The sequence below is a fragment of the Taudactylus pleione genome, unplaced genomic scaffold, assembly GCF_031769625.1.
Source record: "Taudactylus pleione unplaced genomic scaffold, aTauple2 ptg000040l, whole genome shotgun sequence".
Lineage (NCBI taxonomy): Eukaryota > Metazoa > Chordata > Amphibia > Anura > Myobatrachidae > Taudactylus > Taudactylus pleione.
Genome location: NW_028284442.1, coordinates 29,969,582 through 29,990,172, shown reverse-complemented (window position 1 = coordinate 29,990,172; position 20,591 = coordinate 29,969,582). Strand labels below are relative to the sequence as shown.

At 42.7% G+C, this 20,591-nt stretch overlaps 1 protein-coding gene across 1 annotated transcript in view; it reads left to right on the top strand.

Moving 5' to 3' along the window:
• Nucleotides 1-20,591, top strand: part of BAZ1B (bromodomain adjacent to zinc finger domain 1B) — an 80,965-nt gene that overhangs the window by 19,375 nt on the left and 40,999 nt on the right. Inside the window, exons 4-6 of the mRNA XM_088455151.1 lie at nucleotides 9,929-10,130; nucleotides 10,616-10,734; nucleotides 10,912-11,109. Of these exons, the coding sequence (XP_088311277.1) occupies nucleotides 9,929-10,130; nucleotides 10,616-10,734; nucleotides 10,912-11,109 (519 nt within the window). The remainder of the gene's footprint in view (nucleotides 1-9,928; nucleotides 10,131-10,615; nucleotides 10,735-10,911; nucleotides 11,110-20,591) is intronic.

The following is a 20,591-nucleotide window of genomic DNA, read 5'->3' as shown; positions in this document are numbered from 1 at the left end:
TTCATATACTCCTTTTATCGGCTTTTGAATTTATATATTATTCAAAGGACTTCCTTTTTAATCATTAAAAAGCATATGCTTATAAATGCTGTTCACCATAGCCCCACAAATAGAAGTCACAGTCTTTCCAACAAGGCTGCTATGGCTACATTCCGTTATTGATACAATTTATATCACCTGTGTATCCAATGGAGTCAAGCCACACCAGCAGTAAAAAGCCTTTTGGCAAATGGCCTCTTATATTACCATCAACGTATCGCTCAGCTCTCAGGGTACCCTTTATATTTACAGTTCGTCAGAGCGGAGCAGCATTTAGCCGGCGTCTCCGGATGTAACAAAGTCAGTCCGTGTGGGGCAGTGGGCCAGCGTCTCCGGGTATTGTATAAAAACGTGTTTCTCCGCCTAGCTATTCGGCGGCTTCCTCAGTCAGTAATCTCGACACTGAATTAGACCCTCCTTTTATCGGTCTCACGGAGTTCGCGCTTGCGCGCTGTAATTATCACTCCGGGCTCATTTATGCCTCACCTTTGTATCACAGATCATAGGTGTATGTCTCATCGAGTTCGCGCTTGCGCGCTATAGTTATCACTCAGGGCTCATTTATGCCTCACCTTTGTGTCACAGAGCATAGATATGCAGAAGCTGGTCTGTTTATCAAGCAGATTAACTTCATTATTACACTCTAAATAATTAGAGTGAAATCCAAGACTTATGTGTTTCATTATTTGTAGCAAGAGTTATATTAAAGGTTACATAATGCTATTTCCATATTACAGCAATGAAATAAATTGTACTTCTATCACACAGTAAATACATAAAATTAGCAATACACAGACGAAAAATACATGAAAATATAGAGATATATATAGAGAGAATAGAAAGATAGTCATATGCCTCCCACATAATATCAACATTCCACCGCATATAACACTTGCGGTGATACACTTGTGATGATATCATAATCGATGGCAGATTAACTCTTCATTATATAACTCAGAGTGATTATAGTGAGATCCAGAGCTTAAGTTATCTGCAGCATTATTTGTAACAAAAATGTTAAAAGCTACATAATGCTGCTAGATATGACACCAGTGCAATGGAATATATTTCCATTACATAAATAATCAATTACATAACACAAAAATATACAGAAAAACAAAAACACAGAATACAGAGACATAGATAACAAAATACTAGCATCTTTATCGTGTATATCTCTAATAGTGATATACTTATGATGATATCTTCATCGATGAAACTAGATTAAATATATGCAGAATAATTGGCCATATCATGAGAAGTGAAGTCAAGTGGGAATGTATATCCAACTAGCTATTTTCCAGTAAATACTACCTAGCCCAAAGGGAACTCTGATCCTAGCCAGTAAATTACAGGATAAATAAAATCTAATGGACATTATTAAGTTCGATGGTGTCGTTTAAACCTTCTGGAAAAAGAGTTCCCAGTTGGTAAATCCAAAAAGCCTCTCTTTTGCAGAGTCTATTATATCTATCTCCACCTCTTGCTGTTAATTTTATCTGTTCTATTCCTATGATATTAAAATCTTCACGAGATGCATCCCTACAGTATACAAAATGACTTGAGAGTGGGTGTGTTTTTATTCCTTTACATATATTCCTCCAATGTTCCATAAATCTAGTGTTCAGTTGGCGGGTAGTTCTCCCTACATACTGTTTACCACAATTACATTGTATTACATATATCACATGAGTAGATTTACAATTTATAAATTCCTTAATAGGGAATTTTTTGTTGTATGTGAATGACAAACATTCAGTAGTTTTTTGTTTTGTGTGATTACATGTATTACAACGGTTTCTCCCACATTTGTGGAAACCCAATGGTTTTATAGGTAACCAGGTATAAAGATTTCCTGCGGTTTTACTATTATCCTGAAAATGACTAGATACAAGGCTAGATTTCAGGTTATCTGACCTCCTAAAAATAACCTTACCACCCAGGTCAACTTCTCCTTTTAGAACTTTATCCATTTGTAGGATTAATGAGTTCTTTTTTATAACTGATCTAATCTCTTGTTCACAGAGGTTATACTTCGTATTGAATAATGCTGACCTATCACTTATTTTATTTCCTCTTAGTGTCTTGTGTCATCTCCCTACCCTCCATCTTTAATAAATCTTCTCTCTTGATAGTTCTCACCTCCTCTAGTGCTTGTTGTAAAATACTGATGGGATATCCTTGTTCTCTAAAAGACATCAGAAGAGAACTAGCTTGTTTCTCAAAGGCCTTCTCCGTAGAGCAGTTTCTTTTCACTCTCAAACTGTCCTTTTGGAATATTTATTTTCCATGACTGTGCCTGTGAACTTTTATAATTTTAGATATCTATTTTGATCAACTGATTTTACACATGTCTCTGTAGTCAGCCTACCATCTATGATATTGAGCGCAATATCCAGAAAACTAATCTCTTGAGTGCTAACGTGATGTGTAAATTTTAAACCAAAAGAATTGTAATTTAAATTATCAATAAAACAATCTAGCTGTGAAATAGCCCCATCCCAAATAATAAATAAATCTATAAATCTTCCATAGTAGACTAGGCTCGCCCCGAACTCTTCCCCCCCCCCCCCACATACACACGCGCACACACACACACACACACACACACACGCGCACACACACATGCTCCTCCTCCAGGCGGCCCATGTAGAGGTTGGCAAAGCTCGGAGCGAACCTGGTCCCCATAGCAGTCCCTTTGATTTGTAAATAAAAATCAGAATTAAATACAAAATAATTGTGTTCTAAAATAAATTTAATAGAACATATAATAGTCATGCAGGGAAGTAGAAATGTTTTCATCATGTTAAAGATAGTATACAGCCACTTCTATTCCCTTTTTATGGGGAATATTTGAATACAGTGCTTCTACATCGCACGTTAGCAAAACATAATTTTCTTTCCAAGTTATATTGTTTATTTTATTCAAAAAGTGTTTAGTTTCTTTTATATATGGATTTCAAATTCTTTACATGACTTTGGAGATAAAAATCAACAAATGATGATAAATTATTCGTGAGTGAGCCAACACCTGAAATAATGGCACGCCCTGGGGGTGCAGTGAGTGATTTGTGAATTTTAGGTAAAAAATAAAACGTGGGTATCGTGGGGTATGTGTTAAATAAAAAAAGTAATATTTCCTTGGTAATTGCGCCCTCAATCAAAGCTTTATCAAGAAGGTTTCTCAGCTCCAATTGATATAGGGAGGTGGGATCGCGATCCATCTTGATATAAAATGATGAATCTTGCAGCTGCCTATTTGCCTCCATCAAATAGTCCCCTGTATTCATTATCACAATCCCACCTCCCTTATCAGCCGGCTTGATTATTATTTCTCTGTCTGCATATAAAATTTTTAGCGCTTTTCTCTCACCTTTTCTCAGATTATCCTTTAAATTACCATTTTCTGCCTTGTCGCAAATTTTTCTAAAATCATTCATTGTACTGTTATAGAAAGCTTCAACAAAGGGACCTTTATATTGTAAGGGGTAGAAATCTGATTTATTTTTAAATCTATTACCCTGTTTGATGTCAAATATTTTTATTTCCTTTTGTATCTCTTTCCTATCTTCACTTTGCAGAGATTCTAATATTTCTATCATTCTTTCATCGTTCTCATCTAAAAGTATTGGGTCTCCTTCTATTTTTGATTAAGGGCTTTTAATGCAAAATATCTCTTTCTACTTAGAGTTCTTACATATTTATTCAAATCTATAAAAAGAGTGAATACATTCGGTTTAGCCACAGGGGCAAATGTCAAACCTTTTTCTAGGAGTTTTATTTCTTCATCAAGTTCTCTATTCGATAGATTGAAGATCCCTTTACCTTTTTTATTTTTCATCTCACACAAGGATTTTTTGTTGGATTTTCTCCTACCTCCCCTTGAGCCTCTAGTTCTTTTTCTCTTATCCTCTTTAGGGGGCCCTTGGACTCTCTCTTGCTCCAAATCTTGTGTATTGGCGCTTTTCTAAAAAATGTTTCCTTTTTATAGGAGACCCATTTTCCTCATCAGATTCAGATATTCTATATCCTAATTTGTATTTCCATTCTGGTGTATATTGTTCACCATCTGGATATTGATCAAGTGCTTCATATCTGTGTACATAATTCCAATCAATTCCAAGAATAAAAATCATAATTATAAAGGTAAAAACTATTTTAATAGGCATAGGGAACAAAGAGATTGGAATTATGTACACAGGAACAGATATGAAGCACTTGATCAATATCCAGATGGTGAACAATATACACCAGAATGGAAATACAAGTTTGAGGATTTATAATAAATTATATTTTAATATTATTAGCTGTCCCAGCGCTCTCTTTTGTATATATTTTCTATGTTTCAGATTAGGAGATCTTGAGTAGATTTCCCATAGAGAGCTGCAGTCTCAGCTTAGAAGCAAACTGTCTAGAACAGCGCCAGGTTTTTCTCTTTTTTTGGTTTTATATCCTTCCGTACAAGCCTTCTGTCAGCCAAAGACAAGGCATTACAAATCCAGAATGCCATACATTTCTTGCTTCAAGCAGGAGTTGTAGTCCCTGTCCCGTAGCCTCAGAGAGGAACGGGTTATTACTCCCGTTCGGCTTCTGGTCCAGAAGCCGAACGGGTCATATAGGCCTATCCTCAGTCTCAAGTCCCTGAACAGATTCCTCAGGGTACCTCAGTTCAGGATGGAAACCCTACGCTCAATTATACTGGCTATGGAACCGGGGGATTTTATGGTATCGCTGTATATTCAGGATACATACCTGTATATTCAAATTGCTTCATCTCACCAGCGTTTCCTCCGTTTTGCTATAAAGCAACATTTCCAGTTTCGAGCTCTGCTGTTTGGTCTCTCAACAGCTCCTCGGATATTTACCAAAGTTATGGCTGTCATGGCAGCACATCTGCGGTTCGACTGTTGCCTTGCCTGGCCGACCTCTTATTGTTTGCAGGGTCTCCAGAAGTAATTCACCACGATCTACAGCTGACCATTTCTGTGCTTCAGACTCACGGGTAGTTGATCAATTGGACAAAGCCCTTCTTGACTCTGTCCCAGACGATACTCTAACTGGGAGCTCTGTTGGATTCCCAACAGCAGAGAAGCTTTCTGTCTGCAGAAAAGATCTCCACTTTGCAGATGCAAGTATGCAGATGTCGCTGAGTGTAAGTCCACTCAGCGATGCAAGTACTGGGATCCATGATATTGACATTCGACATGGTGGAATATGCCCAGTGTCCTTTTACGCCTCTGAAGAAATTGATCCTCTCCAGGTGGAACGGATTACCCGATTGGATGAAAGCACAAACAATGGTGCTCTCTCCGGAGGTGCGTCTGTCTCTTGCTTTTTGGCTGCAGATGAGCCACCTCACCAGGGGGCGCTCCTTTCTGGCTTCCGGACTTGGTCCTCCTGACAATGGACGCCAGTCTCCGGGGTTGGGGCACAGTGACAGGTCCACATTCTTCAGGGACGATTGGGCAGCAAAGGCGTCTTCGCTGCCAATCAACATATTGGAACTTCGGGCGGTCTTCAGGACCGTGCAGCAAGCCAGACTCATACTTCACGGAAAACCCGTGCAAGTTTAGGCAGACAACGTCACTACCCTGGCTTACTTCAACCATCAAGGGGGAACTCTAAGTCAGGCGGCAGTGACTAGGTGTAAACTGCCAGTGTACAGGTCCAGGACAAGAGACACCAATAATTATGTATATTGGTATTGATATTTTTCTTATAAACTATTACTGTGTCAAGAGCACGTTTTTTTTCAGAGCAAGCGATAGATAATTGCAGTCAATATACAAACAGAATGCTGCTATTTTTACAACTGGATACTCTGCAAACATCTCTAGCAATCAGCTTATAAATAAAATGTTGCCATCTTCAGAATTGGCTGTTCTACATATCCAGAACAGAGTCTGATGTGACAGTTAAATACACATGTACAACTGAAGTGTGGAGAACACTTCTATTATCAACTGAAGAAACACTATTATGAGAGTGCGCATGCGCTGTAATAAGTTCGGAGAAAACACCTGTGATCCGCTTAATTGAAGATGGTATTAATAGCAGCTGCCGGGTCTGTATGTTACACTGTCTGAGGAAACCGCTGATGGGCGTATAGGCGGGGAAACGCGTTACATGAGTGCCCGCTGTGGAGAGGCATAGATTATATGGGCTGCTGTTCCCCTGATCGTGGTGCCCTGTTCATTTGACCATCATACTGGTAAATACTACTGCCGGCTCGCTGGCCATGCAGCATTTGGTCTGAAAAGAAGGGACACATTCAGGGCAGGAAAACTGAGCGGGATATTTACCAAACACACATGCATGTGATTAAACTTTCTCCCGTCTGACAACCCATGCTGCAAATCCACAGCCTCCAACTATCAATATTAGTTTTGGATCCATTCATAGCTCTAACCAGGATTGATATATAATTACGAGCTACGATCCATTTACACCTTGCTTCAGGGAATTTTTTTTTTTGGGAACATCTTTTAGCAGGAACAATTCCAGATACAAATGTATACATTTTTTTGAAGGACATGTATCTCTTTTGCCAAGTGATCTTAGTATCCTAATTTATTCAACATCGCTACATCTGTGTTCATCAAACAGCAATTGCTCTGTGGTTCAATACACTTGTGTAGTTCTATGTGCAGCACCATACGAGTAGTGGTGCGTGCTGATTTATCATCATTGTGTATGCATACACTGTGTGTTTATTGCATTTATTATTTGTCTCATTCATTAATTTCCATTTTTTAGGGTTCATTTCATTTTTAATTTTTTATTTTTCACTGTTATTATTTATTTTTTATTTTAATATTTTTCAATTGTTGTATCTTTATTTTATTTACACTATTTCATAACAATAGCATTTATGTATTTCCATATGTGTTTTTATCTCTTGGAGTTTACTCCTATTGCCCTTTATTAAAATACCTTTAATTGTACCCTGATTAGCGCCCACTATATTTCTTTTCACATCAAACAAGGAGGCCCTGTCCTGCTGGTGGCTCCAGCGTGGCCCAGACGTCACTGGTGCTCAGAACTTCAGAGTCTCTCCATCGACACTCTGTTGCTGTTGTCTCAACGTCCGGACCTGTTGTCTCAAGGTCCTTGCCTTTAACCGGACCTGGGTCGTGTGTCTTAGACGGCGTGGATCTTGAGACATCCCTCCTAAGGTCCAAGGGTTTTTTTCTGGCTCTGCGGTTAGCACCATGCTCAGAGCACGTAAACCAGCCTCTTCCAGGATTTACCACAGGGTGTGGCACGCCTACATTCAACTGTCTTCCCAAAGGTTACGATCCCCAGGTGTTTCAGATATCCAGAGTTTTAGCTTTCCTGCAGGCGGGTTTGGATCTTTGTCTCTGCCTTGCCTCGCTGACAGTGCATGTATCTGCTCTTTCAGTGTGGTTCCAGTGAAGGATTGATCCTCTTACTGGTATCCGCACTTTCCTACAGGAAATCCTTCGCATTCAGCCTCCCTTTGTCCCTCCTGTGGCGCCTTTGGATTTGGTTGTTGTCCTTAAGGCCCTTCATTTGAACCCCCTGGACTCAGTGGATTTCAAATAGCTTACAGCTAAGACTGATTTTTCTTCTGGCTATTGCTTCTGCCAGAAGTGTCAGACTTGGTGGCTTTCTTGCCGTTCCCCATTTCTACTTTTTCACCGGGATAGGGCGGTGCTTCGGACTCGTCCTGTGTTCCTTCCTATATGTGGTTTCTAGTTTCCACATTACTGAGGAAATTATTGTACCGGCCTTTCATTCTCCAGACCTCTCGGCAGGTGTGGCCTCATTAGATGTGATACGTGCCCTCAGGATTTATGTGGACTGTTTCAGTTCCCTTCGGAAGTCTGACTCCTTGTTTGTCTTCTACGGATTCCACAAGAGGGGATGACCAGCCAATAAACTATTGGCTAGATCAGTGTTTCCCAACCTCGGTCCTCAAGGCGCACTAACTGTTCTGGTTTAGTGATATCCATGATTGTGCACAGATGGTTTAATCAAAATAACTGAGGTACTAATTAAGTCACTTGTGCTCAAGTATGGCTATCCCTAAAACCTGGACTGTTGGTGTGCCTTGAGGACCGTGGTTGGAAACCCCTAGGCTAGATGGGTTCGATTGACTATCTCTGAGGCTTACACGCATGAGGGCCTTCCAGTGCCGCCCTCTGCTACTGCTCATTCTACTCGGTCTGTGGGTCCTTCGTGGGCAGCTTGCGGTGATGCCTTGGCTGTTCAGCTTTGTAAGGCAGCCACGTGGTCTTCTGTCCCGGACCTTTCTGAGGTATTATGCGTTTGATACCTTCGCCTCTCAAGATGCTTCCTTTGGGTGGCAGATTCTCCTCTCTTCACAGGAGCGTCCGCACCCTTAAAGGCACTGCTTTGTGGAGCCTATGGACCCTGAAGTAGAAAATGAGATGGTTAGAACTTCTGTTATCTTTCTACGAAGTCCATAGGGTCCACAGGGCGTCCACCCTGACGCACCTGTGCTTCAAATGGGCTTCGCTCTGGTCACTGGTTTTCCGTCTCCTGTGTGAGAATGTGATTCTAGTGTGTTCCAGACTCTTTGCTCTTTTATCCTCCTCCGGCCTTTGGTTTGCTACGAAGCTGCGCTGCCTCTGGCCCAGGGGCGGGGTATAGGAGGGAGACCCAGTGCATCCTGGGAGAAAAATTTAACTGCGTGGTGCCTGGATGACTCCATCACCTATACCCCCTAAGGTCTCCCTGTGGACCCTATGGACTTTATAGAAAGCGATAACAAAGGTAAGTTCTTACCATATCACTAATTTTTTACTTACATGTTGCAGCTGCTAAACTATATCAAATTATTGATTTGGTTTATTGGTAAATCCATTTTACTGAGTGAACTTTAAACAAACATTTGATACTCATTGTTGGCTTACCTGGATCTCCTTTTTAAACAAACCCTTTGGAGGGCTGGAAGTCTCAGGCATTTCTCAGCATGTCATGTACTTGCAGAGACTGGATGAGGGGGGGGGTGATTTACAGCAGTGCAGATTGGGGGTGTGTGTTCTATTCTACTCCCTATGGCATGTGTAACATAAGTGGCATGGTAGTCTTATGGCATTGTGCATGATTCTGAGGACAATGTATCAAACCTTTTCAAAGATAAAATTGAGAAGTTACCCATAGCAACCAATCGACTTCCTCATTTTATAATTTTATCGCATTCCATGGCTTGATACAGGTCCCATAGTTCATTAATAGCAGCCTGAGAGACAAACTAAGGAAAAGTGGTAGGTAACAAGTCTTCTTATAGCCTAACAGTGATTTAATGTTGAGGAAGTAAAAAAATTGCTTTAATAAGAATTTTATACCATGCTGAGCATCCTAGAAAAATCTTTGCTTTGTGGAAGCCTTCACATAACTGGAGCAGTCAAATTAATTTAAAAACTATTCTAGCTCTGTCACCCCCTATTGTGGTAAGCCAGCCAATAAATCCTCAAACTAGCATGAAAACCTTGCCAGTCAAATGGCTTCTGACCAAATGTAACATTTAAAATCTGAGTGCTGACTGTTCGTCTTAATGAAAATATATGTATATTGTCTTTAGCAGTGCATTAAGGGGGCTTGTACTTCACACAGAAATTTGATGCCTGTATGAAAAATGGTGTCATTCATAATCTTATTAAAAAAAAGGTAGTCTGGGGTTGATTATTCAAATACAACATTATTGCATTCAAATTACAGTAACATTCCCAAATAACTGAATAGATTCCTCTAGTGTGACCACCCAGAACCCACACATTTAGAAATGATCAGGCTCCTGTGAGCAAGACCATTTTGTCCAGTTCAGCGTGCTTGGTAAGTTTTTATGAATTTAGTATACTATATTTGTAACAGTTGCTTGTGTGTGTTCTCCTTGTCTCAGGTGGGGCCAGAGAAATATTTGCGAGCCAATATAGTCCAGATTCATCCCCTGGAGAAAGAGGAGCAGGCTGGTGCTGAGAAGAAGCCGGACGGGTCATGTGACTCTCCATCCAGTGACAAGGAGAACTCTAGTCAAGTGGTTCAGGACATCCAGCTGAAGGAAGAGAACAGCCGACGAGACAGCCTGAGCGCGCTAAGGGAAAGTGAGCTCTCCAGGATTCACATTGCTTGAAATGGGACATGAGTTTGAATACTTTTAGAAATACCCATCAGTCTCTTCCCCTCTATTCACTCAACAAATGTCTGACCTCAGATGTTCTGGGTTTGCCCAAAGAAGCAGGGCGCTTGTTTTTATGCTGCTGAGACAGCTTTATTTTATAACCTTGTCCCGGCATGCCTTATCAGATGCTGAGGATGTCCTGAGCAGGCTGTAGATACGTCACACTCCACCCTCAGGAGCCAGTAGTTCTCTCTCATCGTGGGCGTCATTTTGTGCCCCACCACGCCCCAATCTTCTTGATCATCTTTTATAGTGATGATGTGCTCCCTGCACACAAATCCAGACTTGAATGTTTATGGGATAGTTCTTATCAATCTGTGAATAGATGAAATTGATTATACAACTTTATTTTTATTCAAATGTAAGTACCTACAATCTGGGATAAAACTAATTCCATCTCGCCCATAGGTGACCGAGCAAGACGTTCTCCTCGTAAGCTCCCTGAAAGCTTGAAAAAAGAGAAAAAATGGGTACCACCTACATTTCTGCCCCACAAATATGATGTGAAATTGCTGAATGAAGATAAGGTAGGCCATATGTGCCCCATCTTATAAAATTATTTGTTACTTATGCTAATAAGTAAATACATAAAATAAAATGTTGGCCCTTTATAAAATGCACAAGTGTAAAGGCATGCATCTATTGTACTTAGTATAAACCATGCCTAACTATTATCTTGCTAATCCTACTGTCTCTGCTTTCAGATAATAAGCATGGTTCCAGTGGAAAGTCTGTATCGCTCAGAACGTCCTCCCAATAAGGAGATCCTGCGTTATTTCATTCGCCATAACGCTTTGCGGATTGGTACAGGAGAGAATGCTCCATGGATTGTGGAGGATGATCTGGTTAAAAAGTACTCTATACCTAGCAAGTTGAGTGACTTTTTACTGGATCCATATAAAGTAAGTAAACTTAAGAACCTCCAGTTCTACTGTCAATTTTAACCATCTGTAGTGGAGAGTACTGAAAGCTCAAAGAGATTCCATCCAGCTTGATGTTATAATGGATGGCTCCTCTGTTTCCTTGATACAGAAACCAAGGGGACATTGAGCCAAAAGGTAACCCCTCTGCTATATAAGGGTAAATTCTTACAGAGCCTGGCTTCACAATGATGCTTTATTCAGACTGCAATAATCATTGCATCTCATTCCATGACCAATTGGGGTTTTGAAACCCAAGCAGAATGTCAAGTAATGACTGACACCAGGTGCATTTGAGGTGGAGAAACTGCTTTCCAGACAGTGTACAGCCGTGGCCAAAAGTTTTGAGTGACACAAGTATTGGTTTTCACAAAGTTTACTGCTTCAGTATTTTTTTTACCTTTCAGTCAGATGTTACTATGGTATACTGAAGTAAAATTGCAAGCATTTCATAAGTGTCAAAGGCTTTTATTGCCAATTACATTAAGCTTTTGCAGAGAGTCAATATTTGCAGTGTTGACCCTTCATTTTCAAGACCTCTGCAATTAGGCCCTGGCATACTGTCAATCAACTTCTGGGCCAAATACTGATGGCCGCCCATTCTTGCCTAATCAATGTTTGGAGTTTGTCAGAATTTATGGGTTTTTATTTGTCCACCCGCCTGTTGAGGATTGACCACAAGTTCTCAATGGGATTAGGAGTTTCCTGGCCATGGACTCAATTTCGATTTGTTTCCCCGAGCCACTTACTGTAGTTATCACTTTTGCCTTATGGCAAGGTGCTCCATCATGCTGGAAAAGGCATTGTTTGTCACCAAACTGTTCTTGGATGGTTGGAAGAAGTTGCTCTTGGAGGATGTTTTTGTACCATTCTTTCTACAGTACCAGTCAAAAGTTTGGACACGCCTTCTCATTCAATGGTTTGTTTATTTCAATTATTTTAACATAGTAGATTAATAATGAAGACATCAAAACTATGAAAGAACACACATGGAATTATGTTGCAAACAAAAAAGTGTAAAATCAAAATGTTTTATATTTTAGATTCCTCAAAGTAGCCCCCTTTTGCTTTGATGACAGCTTTGCACACTCTTGGCATTCTCTCAATCAGCTTCATGAGGTAGTCTCCTGGAATGGTTTTGAATTAACAGGTGTGCCTTGTCAAAGAGTCTTAACTGTGGAATTACTTGCCTTAATGTGTTTGAGACCATCAGTTGTGTTGTGCAGAGGTAGGGTTAGTACACAGTGGACACCACTATTTGACTATTGTTGTAATCCATATTTTGGCACCAACCACTCAACTCCGTAAAGAGAAACGACAGTCCATCATTACTTTAAGACATGAAGGTCAGTCGATATGGAAAATCTCAAGAACTTTGAATGTATCCTCCTCAATTGCAGTTACAAAAGCCATCAAACGCTATGATGAAACTGATTCTCATGAGGACCGCCCCAGGAATGGAAGACCAAGAGTTACCTCTGCTGCAGAGGATAAGTTAATTAGAATTACCAGCCTCAGAAACCGCTACTTAACAGCACCTCAGATTAGAGACCACGTAGTCTTAGTAGCAGACAAATCTCAACATTAACTGTTCAGAGGAGACTGCGTGAATCAGGCCTTCATGGTCATATTGCTGCAAAGAAGCCACTACTGAGGATGAACAAGAAGAATAATTATTGTTTGGGCCAAGAAACTCAAGGAATGGACATTAGACCAGTGGATATCTGTACTTTGGTCTGATGAGTCCAAATTTGAGATTTTTGGTTCCAACCGCCATGTCTTTGTGAGATGCAGAGAAGGTGAGCGGATGGTTTCTGCATGTGTGGTTCCCACTGAAGCATGGAGGAGGTGTGATGGTGTGGGGGTGCTTTGCTGGTGACACTGTTAAATTATTTAGTCAAAATTCAAGGCACACTTAACCAGCATGGCTACCACAGCATTCTGCAGCGCCATGCCATCCCATCTGGTTTGTGCTTACTGGGACCATTATTTGTTTTTCAACAAGACAGTGACCCCAAACACACCTCCAGGCTATGTAAGAGCTACTTGACCAAGAAGGAAAGTTATGGAGTGCTACTTCAGATGACTTGGCCTTCACAATCACCCGATCTAAACCCAATTGAGCTGGTTTGGGATGAGTTGGACCACAGAGTGAAGGAAAAGCAACCAACAAGTGCTCAGCACCTCTGGGAACTCCTTCAAGACTGTTGGAAAACCATTCCAGGAGACTACCTCATGAAGCTGATTGAGAGAATGCCAAGAGTGTGCAAAGCTGTCATCAAAGCAAAAGGGAGCTACTTTGAGGAATCTAAAATCTAAACATATTTTGATTTGTTTTACACTTTTGTTTACAACATAATTCCATATGTTTTCTTTCATAGTTTTGATGTCTTCAGTATTAATCTACTATGTTGAAAATAATTTAAATAAACTATAAAACCATTGAATGAGAAGGTGTGTCCAAACTTTTGACTGGTACTTGTACATTAGGGTCCATAGGGATCCACAGGATACCTTGGGGTATAAGAAATGTTGAGAATCATCGGGCACCACACAGTTAAATTGGTTCTCCCCAGGATGCAGTGGCGCCCTCTCCTATACCCCACCCCCAGACCAAGGCACCACAGTTGTACTTCTTTCCTCTGTCAGCCATTTTACTTTCCTATACTTCCTCTTTTCATTAGCCCTCACGGTACCAGTGCTGTCTGGGTGGATATTTACCTCACAATTGCAACCTGTGTTTGTGTGGTTTTGTCACATACAGTTCACACTATCCTTACCATGTCTGATAATGATGAGTCTCTGCAAAATGTTACCCCTGTCCTGCATTCCTGCTCCAAATGTAAGGCAGGAATAGGGGAAAGGGGTGTGGTTACTGGGGGCTTATGCGCAACATGTTATGCCCTCTCAGGTCCACCTACTGTCTACCTCTATGCAGCAATTTCCCTGGGCTTGTGTTGCTCAGGCATTACAAACCATTGTGGGACGTTTGGTGGCACCCCCGGCGTTTCCCCAGTTGGGATTCACGCAGCAGGCGGTGGTCCCATCTCCTGTACAGGGCTTTCCCCAGCAGATGGTGGTGCAAGGCCTCCCTCATCGGACAGCACCTCCTCTGGTTTCTCCGGAGCCTATTTGGGTAAATTCTCTGTATTCCACACTGCAAAACCTGACAGATTTTACAGGGTGAATCACCGCTTCGGCCTGCCAAGAGACCACTACTGTCATCTCAGTCTACTCATTATGACATGTCGTCAGACGACACTGAGATTCATGACTTGTCAGGCTCTACATCCCAATGGGGGGGTTCAGAGTCAAAGTAAAAAATGTCTCCGGGCGGTACATGTGGCCATGGTGATTGAGGGCGAGGAACCACCAGCAACTAAGTCCAGGTACCGCTGCCATATTTCCTGTCTGATCAACTAGTGGATCATTTGGAGGACGCTTAGAAATTTCCTGGAAAACTCTTCCAGTCTCAAAGACGTGCTTATCCCTTTGCGGGGGATTATTTCTCTAAATGGGAGACTCCTCCCCATTAAGGATTTGTATGTAACTCGCCTGGTTAAGAGTGCGACTCTGCCCATGCCATCCATGTCCTCTTTGAATGATGTAACTTACAGGAAGGTGGTAGTATGCTTAAGGTCCATTTATTCCTTCTCAGGAGGGGCTTCCAGGCCGGCCATGGCCATCTGTTGAGTTTCCAGAGCCATGGAATGCTGAGCGCATTCTCTGGAAGTGTAGTTTCCCTCAGATGCTACCAGTGAGCAAGTAGAGCTGGTAGGCAATCTCAGGGATTCAGCTACTTATATCAATGAGGCTGCTTTAGATGTCACTCTTATCCAGGATTTCAGCTGCGGTTATTTCAACACGTTGCGCTCTTGGAGAGCAAATGCTGAATCTAAGAAAAGGCTGGAGTGTATACCTTACAACAGTCAAGTCTAGTTTGGCCCGGATTTGGATAAAATTGTGGACACTTTGGCAGCTGCAAAATCTGCTTCTCCCTGCTGTAAGGAAGAAACATTTTCAGTTTCAAGCTCTACCCTTGGGTATGACGTTGGCGCCTCGGAACTTTACCAAGATTCTGTCGGTGGTATTTGCTCATCTCCGATCATTCGGGATCACTATTGTTCCGTATCTGGACAATCTCCTCAAAGCTCCATCTGTTCAGATTCTCAACGAACATGTAGCTTTAACACACTGGGTCCTTATCCATCACGGATGGATAATCAACTTTCAGAAGTCCAGTCAGATTCTATCTCAACGCCTCCAATTTTTGGGAATGATCTTTGATACGGAGTCTTTAAGGATCTTCCTTCCAGTGGACAAGGCTCAGGCTATTCGTCAGCATGTCCTCCTGGTTCTCAAGCCAAAGCGGGTGTCCCTTCATCTTTGCATTCGTCTCTTAGGATAGTTGGTGGCAGCTTTCAAGGCTCTTCAGTTCGGCAGATTTCGTTCTCGTCCTTTTCAATTGAATCTCCTGGCCCAGTGGTCCGGATCACATTTTCATACGCACCGCCTGGTAAGACTGTCACCCCAGACTTGGATTCAACTCGATTACCTAACTGCAGGTCGCCGGTTCGGCTTTTGGAACTGGATCATTGACGGATGTCATCCTCTGGTTGGGGAGCGATGGTTCTGGACCATCACTTCGAGGGCAATTGGTCTCGACAGGAGTAGTCTACTGATCAACGTTTTGGAACTCCGAGCGGTTTTCAAGGCCCTTCTGGAAGCCGTTTCTCTGCTAATAGGTCAGCCGGTTCGGGTCCAATCAGACAATGCAACAGCTGTCGCATTCATAAATCGGCAAGGCGGGACGCGCAGTCGCATGGCCATGCGCAAGGTAAAGCGCAACCTTCGATGGGCAGAAAGCCGTGTGGTCATTCAGAGTGGACAATTGGGAGGCCGACTATCTGTCGCCAGGACATTCATCCCGGATAATGGGCTCTTCACCCGGACATTTTCCGACAGCTAGTACGGAAATGGCGAATGCCATAAAGAGAGCTCATGGCATCTAGACACAACCATCAGGTACCCCGATAACTCGAGACCCGAATTTGGAGGCGATAGGTGCTATGACTGCTCATTGGAGTTACAACCTCGTGTATCACTTCCCTCCTTTTTTCCTTTGCTTCCACGTGTTCTCAAGCGGATCAAGAGGGAAGTGGCAACTGTAATCCTAGTGGCTCCAAACTGGCCATGGAGGGCTTGGTTCTCGGATCTTAAGCTCCTCATCAGGGATACTTGGCCGTTGCCTCTTGACCAGATCTATTTCAAGGTCCTTTCTTTTACCCAGGCTTACAGCGGCTGCGTTTAACGGCGTGGCTGAGTCCGCTCTTGAGATGCAGTGGTGTTTCTGACTCTGGGCCTGATTCAGACCCGCTCGCGAGAGCTATGCGCTTGCAAGCGGGTCGATGGTGGCCCAGTGCACATTCGCACGACTGAGCCGGCTACATCGTGCGCATGCGCGAGACCCGGATAGCAACAGGCAAACCGTCGCTCCGTGTCTCGTTCCAAAGGGGGCGTGCTGTCGATGTTGAGTGACAACACGCCCCCTTTGGTGGGCGGGCCATGGGAGTGGCTGCCCAAACTGAGGTGTTCCCATGTGAACGCCTCCGTTTGGGGTCGGCCCCACTGACATCACGAGTGATGTCAGTGGGAGAGATTTCGGCTCAGAGAGTCGAAATTTCTCTGGGGCTTGCGGCAACGAGACTCTACCACAAGGGTCTCGTCGCAAGCCCGATGGTCTTGACCATCACGACCATCTTTCTGGCCGCTCGCTATTGCTGTGGGTGGTCACCCACAGCTATGCGAGCGGCCAGGAGGCCGCTCTAAAAAACAAGAATGCCAGCCCTGATTCAGAGCGAGCGCTCTGTCAGAGCGTCCAGCTCTGAATCAGGGCCTCTGTATTACCTACTACGGCTCAATATCACCATATTTGGCGTGCTTATGTGGCCTGGTGTGAGGAACAGAGGTTTCACACACTTCTGCCTTTCGGAACTCCGGTCTCCTAGTTTTCCTTCATTCAGGTTTGGATGCGTGTTTGCGCCTTGGTTTTTTTGAAGGTTCAGCTATCGGCATTGTCCGTCTTTTTTTTGCCCCGTCTTGCCTTGATCCCACAGGTTCAGACCTTTTTTACAAGGGGTTCTTCGAATACTACCTCCGTTTATACCGCCTACAGCACCGTGGGATCTTAACATGGTGTTGACCTTTCTCCAGACTTCAGTGTTCGAACCTTTTGGAAGACTTAGCTCTTCGGCTTCTCACTTGGAAGACTGTCCTCCTTTTGGCTTTGGCTAAGAGGGTTTCTGAGTTGGGAGCTCTTTCTTGTCTACCTACTTGCCTGATTTTTCATGATGATCGTGCGGAACTCCGTACTAAGGCATCCTTCTTGCCAAAGGTGGTTTCTGCCTTTAACATCAATCAGCCTATTGCGGTTCTGGTATTGTCGAACACTTCTCAGTCTTCCATCACCCTAGACTTTGGGCTCGCTCTTCGGATTTACTTGGCCCGAACCGCTGCCTTGCGGAAGTCTAATGCCTTGTTTGTTTATGATGCTTCTAAGCATGCTTTAGCCAGATGAATTCATCTGGTCATTCGACAGACCTATACCTCTGGTGGCCAGCTTCCGCTGGCATCTATTTCTATCCATTCCACTCGCTCCGTGGGAGCCTTCTGGGCTTCTCGTCGGGGCGCGTCTGCTTTCCAGTTGTGCCGTGCAGCCACTTGGTCCATGGTCCATACCTTTGTTTGATTTGATCGGTTTGATACCTTTTGCGGCTTCCGAATCTAGCTTTGGACGCAGGGTTTTGTAGGTTTCTCAGAGCTCTCCTGCCCGGGGAGAAAATTTTGGGACGTTCCCTGGTGGATGAAGGAGAAAGTAGGATTTTGGTACTTGCCAGTAAAATCTTACTCCGATTTCCACAGGGGCACTGCTTTAACCTGCCTTGTGTTTGTTACACATCTTGTATGTTTTTCTTCATCTCTGCCGTTGTTTGACTCCTTCTCCTGCGTTCTCTTTTCATCCTGTTTCCGTCTCCTCGGGCTCCAATTCTCTTACTAAGGGGTAGAGAGGGAGGAGTCACTCACACTTATAAATTTAAAGTGCCAGATTCTCTCATCCACCCATCTATACCCCAGTGTCTTAGGCTCCAGTGTCCCCTGTGGAATTGGAGAAAAAGATTTTACTGGTAAGTTTCAAAATCCTATATATTTTTTTTTATTATTATGTTATTTATTTTTTCAAGAAACACATTTGAATTTACAGGTAGCCATATAGGTTTTTAGGACATTTGATAAAGTTAACTGTTCTTTAGATTGGAATACAATTTGCAAATTTAGTATAACCATTCATTGTTAAATAGAAAGCTGCGCTTGAAATAAATATTGGATCTAAAAAGTAATGGCTGAAATTTGAAAGCCTAAACAAATTTTATTAGAAAAACATGACCTATTTAGAAAAGCTAATACACAGTTTGATATGAATCGCAATAGCAAATTAGCCACATAAACCAACATTCAGTGGTAAGAAAGAAAATAAGTCAGCAAAGCTGTCTCAAACTCCCACTTGGGATGTTAATCATAAACTATTAGGTTAACTTTTCCATTTTTCTAAGGACTTCAGTATTATCTCAATTTATGGTTAAGATGTCTAACATAAGTTGAAAAATTGGTCCTAGTCAGAACCATCATAAGATATGCTATATTGCATTGCGGTTCTTTGATCTTTTTGGAAGCATGGATAGCTGGTTTACCGGAGCCTGAATCCAGATATTATGGTTCGATTTTCTCCTGTTGGGTAATCTCCCCCGGCAAGGTGCCTTCAAGTCCTCTGCTGGCACGCAGCGTGTGCCACTAAGAACAAGTGCGCCTTTGAACTCTCCGTCCAGGAACACTGGCAGAGCAGGAACGTTCCTGATTAGCAGGACACTGGATTGTTGGAGGGGACTGCAATTGATGGCATGTTTCAGCGTTGGGCTGTATTGCAGGGATTAATAATTTGGAAAAGACCACCTGCAGCACTAATGTGCAAATTAATTCACAAAATTATAATACATCCCTTAATATTATGGTAAGTAGTGTGTCGTCTTGTTATATGGAGAGATGTATCCCTTCCTGTAGAAAGTCTTGAATCAATGTCCACTCAGTTGATATAGAAGAGAGACCCTCAAGTAGAGAAAAAATAACATGTGGTGTAAGTTTAAAAATACCAAATCTCTAATATTGTAGTCAATATAGTATTTCTGCAAACGGGGGTAACCATCATCCCCTATTTGACTATCTCCTTTATAAAAGCTCCAACAGATATCCTTCTTTCCCATGTCCAGCTGATGCACCACACGCTCATTAGTTGATGGATGGTCAACTTCAAAAAGCTCTGTTTGACTCCGTCTCAGAGGCTCCGGTTCCTGGGGATGAAGATACACGTCCTTGCAGAGGTTTTTTTTTTTCCTCAGAACAAAATCAGGTCATCCAGTCGTTGGTGAGGCTGGTTCTCAAGAAACAGGGTGTTTCCATCCTCTTATGCATGTACCTATTAGGAAAACTGGTCTCATCCTTTGAGGCAGTCCAATTTGGCAGGTTTCACTTTCAGGAGTTTGTTAGACCACTTTTTCTGGTGGGAAGGCTTTCACTTTCACCTAGCCAGGGTGAAACTCCTTTCCCCTTGGACCAGTTTATCCCTTTTTCTGGTGGGTGAACCACAACCACCTATGAGTCGGCCGCCCGTTCTCATTTTGGTACTGGACTTTGGTGACTATGGAAGCCATTGGCTGTGGTGCAGTGGTTCTTCAATTCCAGTTTCAAGGACTTTGGTCTCGTTAAGAGACCTTACTGCCCATCAACATCCTGGAACTCGGGGCAATCTACAACGCCTTGCTAAGGCTGCATTACTTTCTTCGGGGGCACACAGTAGTAAAGGTTGTCAGACAACCCAATGGCAGTGTCGTATGCCAAGGGGATACAAAGAGTTTCCCAGCCATGAAAGACGCATACTTCGCTGTGCAGAAGGTATGTCGTCGTCCCCCAGTACTGCTCCAGGACAAAAGATCCATCAACACGAGTAGTGGAAGCTCTAACTCTGCCGTGGGATTTATGTCTTAACTACTTCCGTCATTTCCTCACTTGCCTTGTATTTTGAAACGCATCAAGCCGGTGACTCTGATCCTAATGGCTCCAGATTGACCACGGCAAGCTTGTTTTTCTGACTTCAGAGATCTATTGATACAACATAGCTCCTTCCTCTTAGCACAGACCTGCTGCAGCAAGGACTGTTTGTCCACCCCTGCTTACCTCAGCTGCTTTTAACGGCATAGCTGATACCCGGTGTTCTTAGAATTGAGGGGTGCTGCTGTTCCTATTATGTTAAGTGCTTGCAAGCTGGCTTCCACAGATCATTACCACCTCATTTAGCAGGCCTATATGGTCAGGTGTGAAAGGTGTGGATTTCTTATGCTGTTTTTAAGGCTCTC